General features: G+C 47.3%; 1 protein-coding gene and 1 non-coding gene across 2 annotated transcripts in view; both read right to left on the bottom strand.

Annotated features, from left to right (window-relative positions):
* The window catches only part of WDR82 (WD repeat domain 82), a 30,403-nt gene extending 15,367 nt beyond the window's left edge, over positions 1-15,036 (bottom strand). The window contains exons 1-4 of the mRNA XM_029052639.2: positions 14,621-15,036; positions 5,563-5,660; positions 2,397-2,463; positions 902-1,001 (exon numbers count right to left, since the gene is read on the bottom strand). Coding sequence (XP_028908472.1) covers positions 902-1,001; positions 2,397-2,463; positions 5,563-5,660; positions 14,621-14,781 — 426 coding nt within the window. The 5' untranslated portion in view covers positions 14,782-15,036. The remainder of the gene's footprint in view (positions 1-901; positions 1,002-2,396; positions 2,464-5,562; positions 5,661-14,620) is intronic.
* On the bottom strand, positions 3,991-4,081 carry MIRLET7G (microRNA let-7g). Its single transcript, NR_034768.1, has one exon. It is a non-coding gene; the product is annotated as a microRNA let-7g (primary transcript).
* Positions 15,037-16,139: the final 1,103 nt, after the last annotated feature.

The raw sequence follows: 16,139 nt of genomic DNA, 5'->3' as shown, positions 1-16,139 counted from the left end.
TTGAGTGTACTAAGCATGTCTCATCATTCTACTGTTCTCTCCCAAGCACGTTAGTACAGTGCTCTGCACACAGCAGGCAGTCAGAAAATACCACTGACTGACTGTGACACCTTTAAAAGGAGGCCTTGCCATGCAGGCAAGTCTTTCTCAATTTGGAATTTGGGAGGCCTTTATGAATCCTAAGAGCCCAACACAGGCAAGGCCCTACTCTAACCCCGAACAAACTCCAAACCATCACCCTCATCAGTGGCATTCTACTTTCCTGGGCAGTACAGGAACGGAAACTTCTCTAGGTGTTAGATTCATGAACAAAATGAAAATCTGAAGTCCAGCCCAAACCAACCCAGCTTGAATCCCAGGAGTTTCAGGCTATTACCTGACACCTGGTCATTTGGTCTCACTTCTGGGTGGGGGGAGGCAAATAAATGTAGAGTTTCCACATGGGCTATGGTACCCATGTGAGTGCCGCAAATATCATCATTATTATTTATTATTATTACTATTATGTGAGTGCTAAAGGCCTCAAATCCATGCACGATGCCAGTCTGCCAAGAGCCCCAGTCTTAACCCCCCTTTAGGAGTCCTCCTCAGAGCTCTACTGGCTCTTTCCAGGCCAGTCTTCATATTACTCCAAGTAGGCTATGGTCACCTGGTACACCCAGATCCCTCTGTGGGACACACCAGCCTCCCCTGAAGCTCCCCAAACTGGCAATGGGGCAACTGTGCTGAGGCATTCTCAGTAGGATTCAGGTATGGCTCTGCTGGCTGTAGTTTTCAGTTGGGAAACTGATGTCCGGGCTTTTAGCTCAGCAATTGGTGGTCGATAAGCTATTTCAAAATTAAAGTGACCAATCTTCCTGAAGGCAAATTTATTACAACCCCTGCTATCACTGTGACTTACCTGGCAGTTGGGAGAACGGAGATCCCAAAGTCGGATGGTTTTGTCGAGAGATCCAGAGATAAATGTATCATCTACTGGAGACATGGATAGAGCCACTACCCTACAAGGCACCAAGACAAACTGGAGTCATTCAAATAAAAAAAAAGCAGGTAGTAGAAATGTGATGCAAACACACTCTGAACCACAAGGACTTGGATGAGATTCTTAGCACAACAAAAGAACCCTTTGGTTTTGATGAAAGGAAATCAAACAACTATTTGAATAGATAGGCTTCCTGGGATTTCAGGGTCAGGAAGATTGCTTGCTCTGAAAGACCTAAAGCATCCACAAAGGCTCACATCACATCTTTGAATAAATGCTGTCCTGTGAAGTTCTTCAATCCACTAGGTACTAGTTAGTGGGTTACCTCTTCAAAAACCCAGACAGCATGGCAAGGTCAAAATAAAGAAAAAAAAGAAAAAGAAATGAGCCAAGTTTGAACAGCCTCCCAAACTCAATTTAAGATTTGGACTTACCTCTGGCCAGTTTTCATTCCTTAAGGTGGCATTCATTCAGTAAATATGATTGAATGAATGAATGCTACAGTGTCTCCTGGAATATAGAGCCTTAGGAGAGGAAGATCTCCATATCCCAGACTGCAATAAGACAGCAGTAGCTTGGGGTTTATAGGAGCCCTGTCCACCTTTTTTTTTTTTTAAATAAAGCCAGTCCCAGAATTTAAACTTAACACAATTTACGATACGGGGCGGGGAGATGGGACAGAACTCTATTTTCACTGTACTTTCACTCTACAGTGAAGGTTCATGAAGAGTTCTATGCTTCTTGGATCATTTGTAGATATATCATACACTGTGCAGTAATATATCTTTTATGTACTCACGATAGGGCTGATACAAGATAATCAGAGTGGTCACAATCCCTGTCCCACATGGGGCTCACACCCGAAGAAGTAGGGAGGAGTAGGATTTAATCCTCATTTGGCAGGAGGAAACTGAGACACAGAGCGATTAAATGACTTACCCAAAGTCACACATCAGGCAAATGGTGGAACTGGAATTAGAACCCAGGTCTTGACTCCCAGGCCCATGCTCTAATAGGCCATGTTGCTCCCCTATATCAGTGACTGACATCTACAATATCTCTACAATTGAATGAGTGCGCAATTCTGAGCACTTTTTTTAACGGTATTTGTTAACCGCTCGGTAGGTGTCGAACATTGTTGGGGTAAGTACAAATTAGGTAGGTCGGACACAGTGACTTTCCCACATGGGGCTCACAGTCTAAGAAGGAAGGAGAACAGCATAACCAACCTTGGTTCAGATTCTAATTACCCATTTATAACATTATTTCTATGGGAATAGTTTCCAATTTTATGCTCAGCTGTAAGGAACCAATTGTGTCATAAATCGATTCCAATAAAACCATTTCCTTTTATACCCACTTTCCAATCCTGGAGACTCAAGTCTTAAGTGCCTCTCCAGTACTTTGCTCTTACCTCTTGTTGTGACCAGGAAAGTATCTGATGTATTTATTATCATGCAAAGACAGGTATCGGATTGTGTCTGTAAGAACACAAAAAGCATTAGAGCAATATTCTTAGTATAATTAAGTGATTATTAAGCCTGATTCTTTGTCCTTTCATCCTGAGATGACATTAACTATCTTTGGAAAAAAGACCCTTAGTCTCTCTTTCATGAAACTAAGAAAGGGAAACCTAACTAATAAGCAATACCATACCCCTTCCTCCAAGCTATCTGCAAGGCTGTACAGATTGTGGTAACGCAAAAGACACGGCACGATTGAATTCCCTTAATTCAAAGAAAAAGAAAATAAATCTGGCTTGGTCACTGACAACACAGAGCAAAGTTCAACCCTAATTCCATACTCTTTTAGCAAATCTTCACTTTTGGAAATCTTGCCATCATAATCAATGAATTATTGTAAAACAAGACAATCCTACAAACAACCTGGCAGAACGCTCTTCTAGGCTTCTGTTAAGACTCTTCACAGACGACTTGGATGCAATATTTTATTCAAAGGGAATAAAAAGGGAAAAGCAAACATTTCTCTAAAAAAACACAGAATGCTGGCTACGGCTTTTCCCCATCTTGCTTGACAAGGATATGATGGCCAAAAAACAACAACAAAAACCCCCACAAAATAGTAGCCCCAATGCCTGTTCTTCCAATGCACCATAATAAGGTGGTGACAGGAACATCAAAACGAGATCAATCGGGAAAGAACTGTGAATGCAAAAGCAACAAAGCAGAAATACGGGCCGGGTTAAGCTCTATCCTCCATCAGCCTGGCCTATTCTCTAAATAGTGAGAGCACATTCCAGTCAGCGTCAATGCTCTAACTAAGCGTTGAACCTGAGACTGTAACCAAATGCAGCTCAAGTCATCATCCAGTGCAGGCACATGCACTCAGAGCTGGAATTCAGTCACCTCTTGCCAAGTTCAGCTGCAAATCGGTCTGCAAGCAGGTGTGAAGTGGCCCCCTTTCCTAGTGAACAACTGGCAATGATGAACATTTTGGGGCTGTTTACACTACTATAGCTATTGAATTTTCTGAATTGGTTTGGCAATGCATCACTAGCAAGCTCACAGAAACAACCCTGGAAAAGATAATAGGAAATCGTAATAAGGTGCGGAGGGGAGGAGATTAAAAAAAAAAGTGTGAGGAGAGAGAGAGGAAAAAAAAATTCAGGACACGTAGAAAATAGGAGCACTCAAAAGTATTGCACAAACCCAGGAGGGCTGTGACAGCCTGCCACCGGGGGAGGGAGAGCATAGAGAGCTGGTGGAGAAAAGAGATGATAAAGGATTAATTTTCATTTTTGAGTGGTCGTGTTTCCCTGAAACCAAAACACCTGAAGAATATGCTATTCAATAAAATGATCTGATGTGGCTGATCTTGAGGTACCGAGGGACGGATGGGATGGCAATGCCACCTCTGCAGGTTTACCTTGGTACCTGGGACTCTGCTAAGAGCATTCCTAGAGATTGCCCTCCACCCCCACTCCCACCTCTGCCACACACAGCTGTTGATGCAGCGAGTGGAAGACACTTTCAGTTGACAGTGCTCTGTCCCTGGCAAGGCAGTGGCCTGTACAGTTATCTCCTATACCGGGTGGTATTGTAGACCCTGAAACTGTACAAACTACTACCTCAGCCTGGAGTCAGGCTTGAAGCTCTTGAGGAACTCTTCAGGAAGAACTTGGGAGGAATGTTGGCAGCACAGGTGAGAGGATCCAAGCACCTGCCTAATCTTGTTACATACCAGGAACTCCCACTCTGTCAAGAAGAAAGCAGGGCAATGGAAACAATCCCGGTTTCACTCCGATCCTAACATGTCTGGGGACCCAACCCTAATTAATCCATTTTAATACAATCACATCAACCGCGCTATTTGGAAATACTAACTGTGACACGGCGGGGAGGAAACTCGAAGACAAATACAAACACAGAGAAATAACAGACTTGCTAAATCCACTGACAAACAGCAAATTCTCAAATGGGTCCAACCGGTCTGCTTTCAAATTAGTAAAATGGGAATATTCATCGGCATAACCCAGATAGCATCGGTAAAGCACTGTCCAGAGGGTAAGCACTTCTTGCTAAATGATACAAGAAAAAGCTCACGTCAAAAAGGGAAAACAGTCAATAACTGGATTAACACAGTACAAGTCAAAAAGAAAAACCACACGAGGATAATGAGTGAGAGGGTGATAAACTGGAAACATGTTATCCATTTCAACCATTGTAACCATTCAAGCCCTTCACTTGGCCATATGTGTCGGGGGTGAGGGTGTGGGAGAAGCACATTATCAGTTACAATCATTATACACACCCCCCTTCACTTGGCTGGGGATGGGGGCAGGGGGGGAGGAGGAGAAAAGCTATGGTTGCCTGGTTGAACAGAAACACAAATGGGCTCTTCCAGCAAGAGGTGCAGAAGCTGAGTTAGAACAGCCCTGACTTGTACATATCTATAATTTTATTTATTCGTATTGATGTCTGTCTCCCCGACTCTGGACTGTGGGCTCGTTGTGGGCAAGGAATGTGTCTCTTTGTTGTTATACTGTACTCTCCCAAGTGCTTAGTTCAGTGCTCTGCACCCAGTAAGCGCTTAATAAATACAAACTGAATACAACAGCAGTTTAAAGTCGATAGCTGGGCCTTAGACGGTAAGCTCCTTGATGGCGATCAAATCGTATTTATTGTGTGCTTACTGTGTGCACAGCACTTGGAAGAGAACGATATAGCAAAGTTGGTAGACCTGTTCCTTGCCTGTGCACATGTTTGCCAACAGTAAACACTCAAATTCTACTGACTGACTGAAAAGGAATTCAAAAGGAAAAAAAAAATCCACCCAAGCCCTCTGAGGAATAGAGGGCTAACGCACACTTAGGCAAAAATGGGTTTTAAAGTTAATATTTGAGTTACTGTGGTGAACTATTTGAAGATAAACATTTATACTATCCTTTGTGTTCAAGTAGTTTTCAGTATCACAAGGCTAGATTAACAAGCAATTCAGGAAAAAACCTTTTACAAAACCAAAGACACACATCTGTGATTACAAAAACATTTATAATTCTGCAAAACTTTATCTTCCAAAACAAACCAATCTAGGACAGCCCTTAAAAAAAGATCACGTACCATCGATTTTGTTTGAGCTGTACACCACGGTGTTTGCAGCATGAGTATATCTGATGAGGTCCACTCCATATTTCTTACTGTATAGTGTTCTCTTTGGTCTGGGGGGGGGGAAAAATTACACATTGGTCACGGAACACAATCCTACAGTTTTCAAAGTACAAAATTACTAATCCAGATCACTATAAACAATTAAGGGCAGTACACTCATCTTCAGTGACATTTCAGATCTTTCTTCCTGTTGGAAGGGAAAGACAAGGAGCACACCCAGAAGTGAGTCTCATCCCTGCTATCAGCATCTAATTCTAGGGTTAGGGGAGCAGTAAAAAGGAATTCAGTGTATTCAAAGCAACAAAATAGGATAAGAAAATCCATTTGGAAACAAAAGAGCATAAAAGATTTGGATACTACAGAAAAATACATGGTGCAAAGGCAGAAGGAGCCCAAAGCATTCTTCAAGTTTCAAAACAGTGCTGCTGGCTCTGAGGGTATTTCAAAAACATCAACTTTCTCTGAAGAAACACAATAGTAAGAATCATTGTCTATGCCGCCTATGGTTGCACATTTAGTTCAGCCATAACACATGTTTTCTTAACCGATTTTAGCTACAACCCCCACAGGGAATTAGGAGAATATTCTTCTGGCAACACTCGCCCATCCAGATACGGCACAACCTGGGGCCAGAAGAAACAGTTGTGTGAAGTGTTGGGCGAGGTGAGTACTACAAAGCAAGTTTCCCTTAATCCACGCTTTGACAGAAAGACAAGCCCTCGCTTTATAGAACTGGGGATACTTGCCTTTTACAATGAAATATGGAGGCATTGCAATATAACAAGGCACTTTGAGGGGTTCTAAAAACGTTAACACCACTTTTCTAGGGCAAACCGACAGATCGGGTTCTCATTTCTTCAAGAACAAAGTGCCCCATAGAGAACTGACCAGAGCATCACACACTCAGAGAAACTAACAGTGGCACTTAGTACAGTGCTTGGCACAGAGTAGGTTTTTGATAAATACGTTTGAATGAATGAATGAATGGTGTGAAAACATTTCCAATATGTACTAATAGGGAACCAGAATCTCTCACAAATTATGGATCACAAGGCTGGGAGTTGAGTGAAATCCTGACTTTCTGAATCTCTGACCCCCCAACACACACACACCCCTTTAAGTTTATAGTTACTACTCTAGGATTTTCTCCATATAACTGCTACTTAAAGGAAAAAAAATCCCAGGGAATTAACTTTAAATATAGGGAAAAAAATACTGCAAATACTTCAGTACCTCTCACCCTCACTTCACTGCTGTCCACAGACACCGTAGCACAGGTCTTCACTTACTTCCTAGGAGATGATCTGTGGCAATTTGGCCAATCCCATGTAGATCAATATTGGCAAAATTTTATTTAAATAACTAGGCTCTGATTCTGAAAATGGCATAGCTAACTTCGATTACACTATGCCTAACATCCTTCAACCGAATATTGGAAGCAGGGAGTAACCATCTTTACTGTGAGATGGCCTTAGACAAGGTGCCATTCAAAGCCTCTCTTTGTCCACTCCCTTCCCCCGAAAAGGCATAAAACCTTCCAGCCCCTAAGGAGTGGGAAATCCCAAGGTGTTATTTTTGTTGTCGATGGTGGATTTTTTATCCTTTTGAAGAGATCCAAGCTTTCTGAAATTCATTACACCTCTTCAATGACACAGTGATAGTCACTGAGCTTGCTACAAGTTGTAAATGTTCATCTACACTCTCCCCGGTGATTTCCTATAATTTTCTTTTTTATGTGCCAGGCACTGTACTAAGCCCCTCCGCCCCCAGTTCCATAGCACTTAGGTACATATCTGTAATTTATTTATATGTATTGATGTCTGATTCCCCCCTCTAGACTGCAAGCTCATTGTGGGCAGGGAATGTGTCTATTGTTGTATTGTACTTTCCCAAGCGCTTAGTAGAGTGCTCTGCACTCAGTAAGCACTCAATAAATACGACAGTGAATGCTGGGGTAGATACAAGATAATTAGATCAGACACAGTCCGTGTCCAACATGGGGCTCATAGTCAATCCCCCTTTTACAGATGCGGTAACTGAGGCCCAGGAGTTAGGTGACTTGCCCAAGGTCACACAGCAGACAAGTGGCAGAACCAGGTTTAGAACCCAAGTCCTTTTAAAAAAAAAAAAAGGTTTTTGTTAAGTGCTTACTATGTGTCAAACACTGTTCTAAGTACTGGGGTAGATGATATGAGTGGACACAGTCCTGCACAGGGCTCACAATCTAAGTAGGAGGGAGAACAGGAGAACCAAAGCCTGAAAAGTTAAGTGACTCACCCAAGGTCATACAGCAAGCTTTTGGCAGAGCAGGGATTAGAACCCAGGTCCTCCTGACTCCCAGGCCCGTGTTCTACCCACTAGACCATGCTCCTTCTCTATAGGATTCAAGGAGTTAGGGAAACTCCATTTGTAAAAGGACACATGGCTAAGCATCTGTGGAATATCAGACCTCAGACAAAAACCCAAGGCTAGCCACCCTGTCTTGTGAAATCTAATTGTCACCCGAACCCAATGGAGCCATGGGACAGGAAGGGAGAGCTCATTATTCCGTTACCCTTTGTAGCCCAAGTGGTCCTACTGGGTGAGCCTGACAACAAACAGACCCTTCAACATACGCCAATAAGGGGAGAATGCAACATAATACATTAGACGCTACTTGGGGATCATTTGGGGCATATGCTGTCTCTTTGCAGAACATGAGAAATTCACCTTGGGCAAAGGGAAACCCAAGATAGCCAAGTGGGTAATAGTCAAGTTTGTACTGCATTTTATTTACTTGTGTGGGATAAGAAAAATCTAAGCATTTAACTTTGATCTTTGTTAAAATTTAACTTTGATAGAGTAAGTAGCAGAGACACACAGCCTGGAGATTTTAACCGCTGAGTTAAATGGTGCTACTCTGTTCAAAAGCCGAACTCAGGCAGTTTTTAGGGGCTTACCATTTCCATTCTCGTTGGTAGGAGAAAAAAGCCTATTGCATCAGTTCAGGCTGGAGTTGAGTACCTCTTCTCGAGCCTTTCGAGTAGTTATGAAGTACATACATAAAATTCCCAACCGATTCATTTTTTAAAAGGACCTGGAGCATCCGAGTCTGATCCACAATTATGGACTAAAAATACCAGTATTACATTCAGGAGGGATATGACCTCCCCCACCAAGGATGAAAAACACCACCCTGTAGTGGTTTCATTTTAACCTCACAATAAGAAAGGGTAGGGTGATCTTAAAGATGACAAATATGGAAAATGCTGAGCACAACTAAAGACTCTTCTGTGTACAGTGCTATTATTTCCGTTTCCAAGATCACACTATTAATACAGCCGGTTCTGCCACAACACACGCTTTCACCGGGCGATTTGGATAGATGGCCATTGAACACGCTACAGAAAGGGAAACGGCCAAGGAATGAACAGTTAAGTGATGTGCCCAAGGTCAAAATGAGCTAGTGAAGCCGTGACGAGAACCCAGGCCCCCAACTACCAGTTCAACATTTTAACCTGTGACATCACATGGAATAAAAGAACTTGCAGTATCAACCAAAAAGATAACTAAAAGCTAACAAGAATTCACTATTTCAATTCACAAGCCAGAGACTGGCACTTCAAATTAATTTCATTAAACTTCAGAGTCTACAAAACAAACAAAAGACCAGTCCTGAACTTTTCACTTCCACCTTCTTCTTGGTGCATACCCATTTCCCTCAGAACAATTTAAATCCCTTCATTCAACATCTCAGAATTGAATTCTCTTTAAGCAGCTTTAAGAAGCCAAAGACACGGAGGAAAGGCCACCTCCTATCTAACTGAATAATGCCGCAAGTGGTTTTTGATCATATTCAGCACTAATCTAGTCCACCCACCTGGAGCTTTTTTTTATGCTCCATTTACCAGATTGTAATCTGGTCTCAACACCCTCCCACTTCCACAGTCTAACCCCTTAACAGATGCTACGTGCAAATATGGTACACTCCGTTCTTCCATAATGCCAGCTTTCACTACACATTTTGAGTAGACCATGGTTAGGGAATTAGGGATGTTCTTCCGACAATGCGCTGCCGGGGGTGTGTGGGGTGGGGGGAGGCAGTGTGTGCACGCGCTTGTGTGCCTAAGTGTACGCGTGTGCTCACGGCTTCGGTCGAGGGTAAGTGTTGGAGCCCAAGTTTTCCTGAATATGGCGTTTGTCGAGAATGTAATCCTCTATGTTACAGGAACACTGAGTATTTCCCAAATTGAGGAAACTCTCCAAGAGAGCGTTTGAATTCACTTACTATGCCTCCCTGGCAGATGGAGTCACTCTGGTGTAAGGGCAGTAGGTGTGCCCCGGCCCAGCTCTGCTCACCACACAGGCCCCTGCTGAAAGCCATGACTTTCACAGTGAAGATCAGAAGGCTTTGGGCTCCGGTGTCAGACTACCTCAGCTGGCCAGGCAGCAGGAATCCCTCCCCAGTTGGTTGCCCAGCTGGTCCTCACAGCGAAGGCTGAAAAATCTCTAGGCTCCAAGCAGCGGGAATATCCCGATTGGCTGTGTGGCCACTACGTTTCCTCACAGAACGGTAATGAGTCACGGAGCACGGATCTGTAGCCAATCGGGAGGAAGGGCACGGGTCGCCCAAGGGATGGACCCGGCAGCGGACCAGAGCCATAAAAACCTACAACCTCCACCAGGAGAGCTGTGCGTGAAAACCAACCAAATCTCTCTCAAGTCCTACTTGCCAGTCAAGAACGGACCCCTTCCAGGCCCCAACCCCCACCCCCCACCACCACCATCCCCTCCCTCTCTGGTCCCTACAGCAAGGTAGGCTTCAAGCTGCCAGGGTGGCACAAATATTTCAACTACCCATATCTTATTTATGCAGTTTGCCAGTGACTCTCCTCTTTCTTTAAACAAGGCAAACTGCTAAATTCTTTCAAGAGAACATCAGTGTTATGTAACGAGGCCACAGTTTACAGTTAGATAACACAATATGACTTCGGATAAGATTCGGAAAACTGATTTACTACTGTCCTGAGGACCAAGCGAAGCACAAGAAAGGTTTAATTCTAAAAGAAGGGAAAAGGGCTTTAAAGACAGGTAGTGAGTAGGTAGAAAGAAGGCGTGGGGGTAGGTCAAAAAAGAATCCAAAATGGATTTTTAAAATACACAGCTGGAAACTGAAACCGAGGCAAGAAAAAGGAGCCGTTTGCAGACTTTGCTATTAGATTTAGGGAACGGTGAAAAGGTGCGGATATGGACAGGATTTCAGCAGGAGTGGAGTTAAGGCAGTTAGTTGCCCTGGCAATTCTCCATTATTGTCTGACACAGGAGATGCAGGAAAACATAAATTCATGAGGCCGACAGAGGAGGAGAGGGTGAAATTTCGCAAGATGCTTATTTTGTCCAAAAAAGACACTGGATAGAATTAACACCCAAATTCACTTAAGAGAGGCAACAGATTGGAATAATTTAGTGGAGTGAGGAGAGAAAGGAGTCATGTAAGAGTTCCCAATAGAAGTTGTTCCAGAGAGTAAGATGGCTCAGAGCAAGAAAAAAAAGGGCAGAGGGCTGAAAACCCCAGGAAGAATGAAGTTGTGATAGGAACTACAGGCCTACTTAATGCAACTGGGTTATATTCCTTGAAAAATGTATCATGTGGGTGCATTCCTCCTGGACCAAGGGTTGGCAACCTAAGAGACAAAATGAAACCCTTTCAGCTGGTGCACAAAGAGCCATACAATTTACGACCCCCATGTGACACGGGACATGCACAGCGTAACGTTGTACTGGGATGCCACTTCACGGCATCAGCCGTTGCTGCCAGTGGGGACGGGAAACAAGGAAGGAAGAGAAGGACGGGCGAGGGGAGGGAGTCAGCAACTGGGAGCCCATCCAGGGGTGCCTGCTGGGTTCCAAGTCCCAAAAAGTCACAGACCTGGCCCCCAGGAGACAGAGAAGTCCCAGGGCACCCAGGACCAATGCCTCTCTGACCGAGGGAATCCACCCCCGAATCCGCCCAGGGAAGTTTCCATTCCGCTCCTACCTACATCCCCCCCCCCCCCCCACTAGCCAGGAGGGGAAGAAGTACTGCTCTCTGAAGGGAGTTGGTTTCCCTGTAGCTACACCAGCTGTTGAGAAAGCTCATTGAACCTGGTTTTGAAAATAAAACAAAGTTTAAAAAAAACAACCCTGGGAGGAACTCTTGGAATCCCCACCCAGGATATTCCTATGCACTCTGCTGCTTTTCATCTGGCTTTTCCTCCAGGCCCTCAGTTCTCCACTTTCCTCCTGGTTTTGAAAAGCTGCTGAGCCAGGATGGGAGTTGGGGTGGGGGGTTGGGGGTGAGAGGCTACCTTCAGGCTGCATCCACCCCACAGGGCCAATTTAAAAGGAAATCCTCTACCCAAAGGAGGAAAAGCTGGGCTGAGGGGGCAGGGGGAATCTGGATTTGTTGGAGAACAGGGAGAGGTGATAATAAAAGGGGGTGGGAGAGAAGGAGACAGAGAGAGAACAGGAAAAGGGAGAGCAAGAGACAAAGAGCTGAACTTACATCTAGACATTTTCTTCCACCTCCACTTAACCGGGCTGCTCCTGAACTTGACATGCCTGGGGGGGAGAGGGGTTGTTCCTGCAATCAGTGTTGGGGCTGCTCCCGCACTTTACTGCCCAGCACCTGACCCTCCCACAGCTGCAATCTGTGCATGTGACACCTGGCCTGGAGGCCTGTTCTTGGCTCCTGTGCCTCATGGGTGAGCAACCCCCTTCCCTGCCTCAGCTTGGCCAGTCTGCCTCGGCCATGCTGCTGCTTGCCACAGGCAAGCAGGCAGGCAGGCCCTGTGATAGGTGTGGAAGGGGATGGGTGGGGGAGGGGGACAAGAACAGTTTGAGCTCACCCTGCCATCTGGTGAGTTATCAAGCTGCCATCTTGGCTCCCCCTCAGCCCCTTTCTGGCTCAAAGGGCAGGGGAGGACCAGCTTCTTGCCAGCTTTATGCCACGGCAGCAAAACCAGTGGCATCGCCCCCACGGGGCTGAGTCCACACGTGGGCGCCCAAAGCTCGAGAGGCGCTCGGTTCCAAGAAGAGCCATGGGTTCCCGACCGTTGCCTCACACTCACGTTAGAAATCAGGATCAATTCCAGAGCCTCTGGAAAAGTAATATGCGATTCCTTTGTGTGTCATGGACTATAATGATAAACGTCACTAAGCTATTATTTAATCTTTATTGAAGTATTTCAAAGCATAACATCATATTAACTAAATGAGGAATGGTAATATGATTACGAGTCCTTGCAAGGGGCTGTAGAAATAAAAACTTGCTCCATTGACCGTAACAGTGGTCTTTCAACTTGCGTGAAGAATCTGTCCAACTCGGGTTGCTAACAACAGGCTTCTGATCTTCACAGAGTATCCCGTAGCAGGTTACTCCTCCTGCACATGCTGCACACCTCTGAGTTCCCGTCTCCTCTTCCAGCATACGTCTGCATGCGCACATGTGTTCTTCAGCTCTCGAAAATTGTCGTGAGGCTTTTTAATTCCAAGATTTTTAGCTGGTGGCAGAGCAACGTAAATTCTTCGTCTGTTCCAGCATCTTGCAGTGATGCAATGGAGTGTCGAAAGTTCAATGAGGTCCTCCTTGGAGGATTCTTCCCAACGAAGATACTGTTAACTCACAGATATCCATCCGTGCCATCCATTTCTAAGTTGCCTCCTCAATTCAGCACCTTCTTTGTTCAAGGGGTCTCTTCAATACCTTATACATTTGACCCAAACTGTGGCTAGGGCTTCCTCCACGATCCATGCTTTGATTACTCAATCTCAGCCAAAGCAGAGCGGGGATAGGGGGCTTACTTACCCTTTGCCCTCCGCTTCAGGGCGGTCTGGTGTAACCTGGCTGGGTAAGGCATGGAACAATACTAGCTGCATCCCAGGGAAGGTTCTGAGCTGGGAATGTCTGTACTCTGGGTGGGAGGGGTTGTGTGTGGGGGGGGCGAAAATTGAAGGGAGGAAGAGGGCTCCACGGTTTGAAATCAGGACACAGAAATGGTTTAGAGGAAAGTTACCGGGTTTCTGTATTCCGTAGAGGAAAAGTGTTCTTTGAAACGGTCCGAGCAGCAACCTAAGATATGGAAGTTACTCAGACACTTCGTCAGGAGGGTGTGACGGATGGGGGTGTCTGTAAGCCACGGATGGCTTTTAAAAACGTGGAGAAGAGGGCGGCAAAGGATGAGACAGAAGCGACTGCCCAGCAAAGAGGCTCGGTAGTTTTGGCAAAAAAATCAAAATTAAGTGAGACTGTCCGAAGGGACTAAGGATGAAGATGAAGAAAAAAAAAAGCCCCTGGCAAGTACGGCAACCTCGGACGGAATCTCCCAAATTGCCTGCACCTCCGATGGCGGGGGGTTGGGGGGGGGGGGGGGGGTGAAGAGAAAGAAAAAAAAAAAGAAATCAAAATAGATGGTGATGAGACTGAACACAATCCGACACTAGGGGAAGCAGTGACGACTCAAAGCGCCCCCTCCTCACCCCCCGAAAAAGCAAGATGGAATCTGTGAGTGGGAGGCGAGGGGGAGAGAGAGAGCCATCAGAGGTGCGGGGAGGAGGGGGAGAGAAAGAATGAGGAGGAAGGGGGGGGGGGGGGGAGACGCACCTGGAAGGGGTTACGGTGTCGGAACCCGAGTCCAGGAGTGGGGGGGGAGACCGGAATGACCGAAGGGCGTAAGAGAAGGAAGTTACAGGGGGCAGAGGAGGCGGCCTTTTATCGCAAAGCGTGGGGGCGGCCCGGCCCCGGGGAGACCAGCCGGCCAGCCAGCTCGGCTACCCTCCGGCCACGCTCTGGGCCTCCCTCCCGTAACGACTGCTTCGCTCTCTCGCACCTCCATCCTGCCCGGCAGAGTGCACAGGATGGGCGCTGCGGCGGTCCTTCCCGGGGCGCCCGGCGGGCGGGGGAGGGCGGGGGGAAGAGAAAATGGCTGGGCCCCCCCTTCTCCCCGCCCCCCTCCCCCGGCCGGGGGTGGGGGGTAGGGGACCACTCACTCACTTGCCCTCCTGACAGTCATACAAGACGATAGAGTCGTCGTCGCTGCTGGAAATGACCGTCTCGCCGTTCGGACTGAAATCGAAGCAATTGATCTTGTCCGAATTCTCCCGGAACACCTTGGCGACGCGGAAACTCCTGAGCACGTTGTCCGTCAGCTTCATGGCGAGGGCGGCGAGGGCGGCGGGGCGCGGCGGGCCGCGACCCCCGCGAGACCGGAAGGCGAGGAGCCGCACGAAGGGAGCGGCCGGCGCTGGGCTACGGGCTCGCCCTGCCCTCCGGCCCGGCGACGCTCCTCCGCGGGCCGAGGGCCTCAGGGGCAGCGGGCGCCGGCCCGGCTCATTGTGTCCGCCATTGGAAGGGGAAAGAGGCCGGGCGTGTGGCAAGCGAGGCGAGCGCGAGGCGCTGGGGGAGGAAGGAGGCGGACCGCCGACGAGCTTGTCGGGAACAGGCGAGTGAAGCCGCCTCGCTGATTGGAAGCTCGGCCCAACGTCACCTCATCGGACTAATGACCTCGGCCAGCCGGCGCCCGCCTTTCTCCTGGCCGCTGACGCTGACGGCGGCAGTTTGCCGACAGCCGGGGAGCTCGGGCCGCCGTCCCCGCTGACCTCTAATTCCTCTCCCCACCCCCCACCCCCTTCCCTCCCCGCCGCCGCGAAGAGAAAAGGGAAAGAACAAAGAAAGCGGCCGGGGGAACGAGGGGGGCCCTCTTTGGGGAGAAGGGGGGTTTCGATTAAAAGACCGACGCTCGCCGGGTCTGGCCACACACCCACCCACCCTCTGGGCTCGGTCGACAGCTAGGCCGAAAGCCCGGGATCAGAAACTCGGAGAGGAGCGGCGTGGCTCAGTGGAAAGAGCCCGGGTTTAGGATTCAGGGGCCAGGGGGCCTCATCCCGGCTCCGCCACCTGTCGGCTGGGTGGCTGTGGGCAAGTCGCTTCACCGGATCAAAGTCACCTCCGCTGTCAAATGGGGATGAAGACTGTGAGCCTCACGTGGGACAACCTGATTCCCCTGTGTCTACCCCAGCGCTTAGAACAGTGCTCGGCACATAGTAAGCGCTTAAACACCAACATTATTATTATTATTAATAATAATAATCCCAGCTCCGCCGCCTGTCAGCTGTGTGACTGGGCAAATCACTTCAGTGACCTCATCTGTAAAATGGGGATTGAGACCGTGAGCCTCACAGGGGACAACCTGATTACCCTGTATCTACCCCAGTGCTTAGAACAGGGCTCGGCACATAGCGCTTAACAAATACCAACGTTATCATTATTATTAAAATAGAGATGGGAGGCGGGATAATAATAATGTTGGTATTTGTTAAGCGCTTACTATGTGCAGAACCCTGTTCTAAGCGCTGGGGTAGATACAGGGTAATCAGGTTGTCCCGCGTGAGGCTCACAATCTTCATCCCCATTTTACAGATGAGGGAACTGAGGCGCAGAGAAGGCAAGTGACTTGCCCAAAGTCACTTGAGGAGAGGGATGGGGGTGGGGATTTGTCTACCAAATCCGTTCG

Source organism: Ornithorhynchus anatinus, chromosome X2, assembly GCF_004115215.2.
Source record: "Ornithorhynchus anatinus isolate Pmale09 chromosome X2, mOrnAna1.pri.v4, whole genome shotgun sequence".
NCBI lineage: Eukaryota > Metazoa > Chordata > Mammalia > Monotremata > Ornithorhynchidae > Ornithorhynchus > Ornithorhynchus anatinus.
This window is presented reverse-complemented; position numbering and strand designations above follow the sequence as displayed.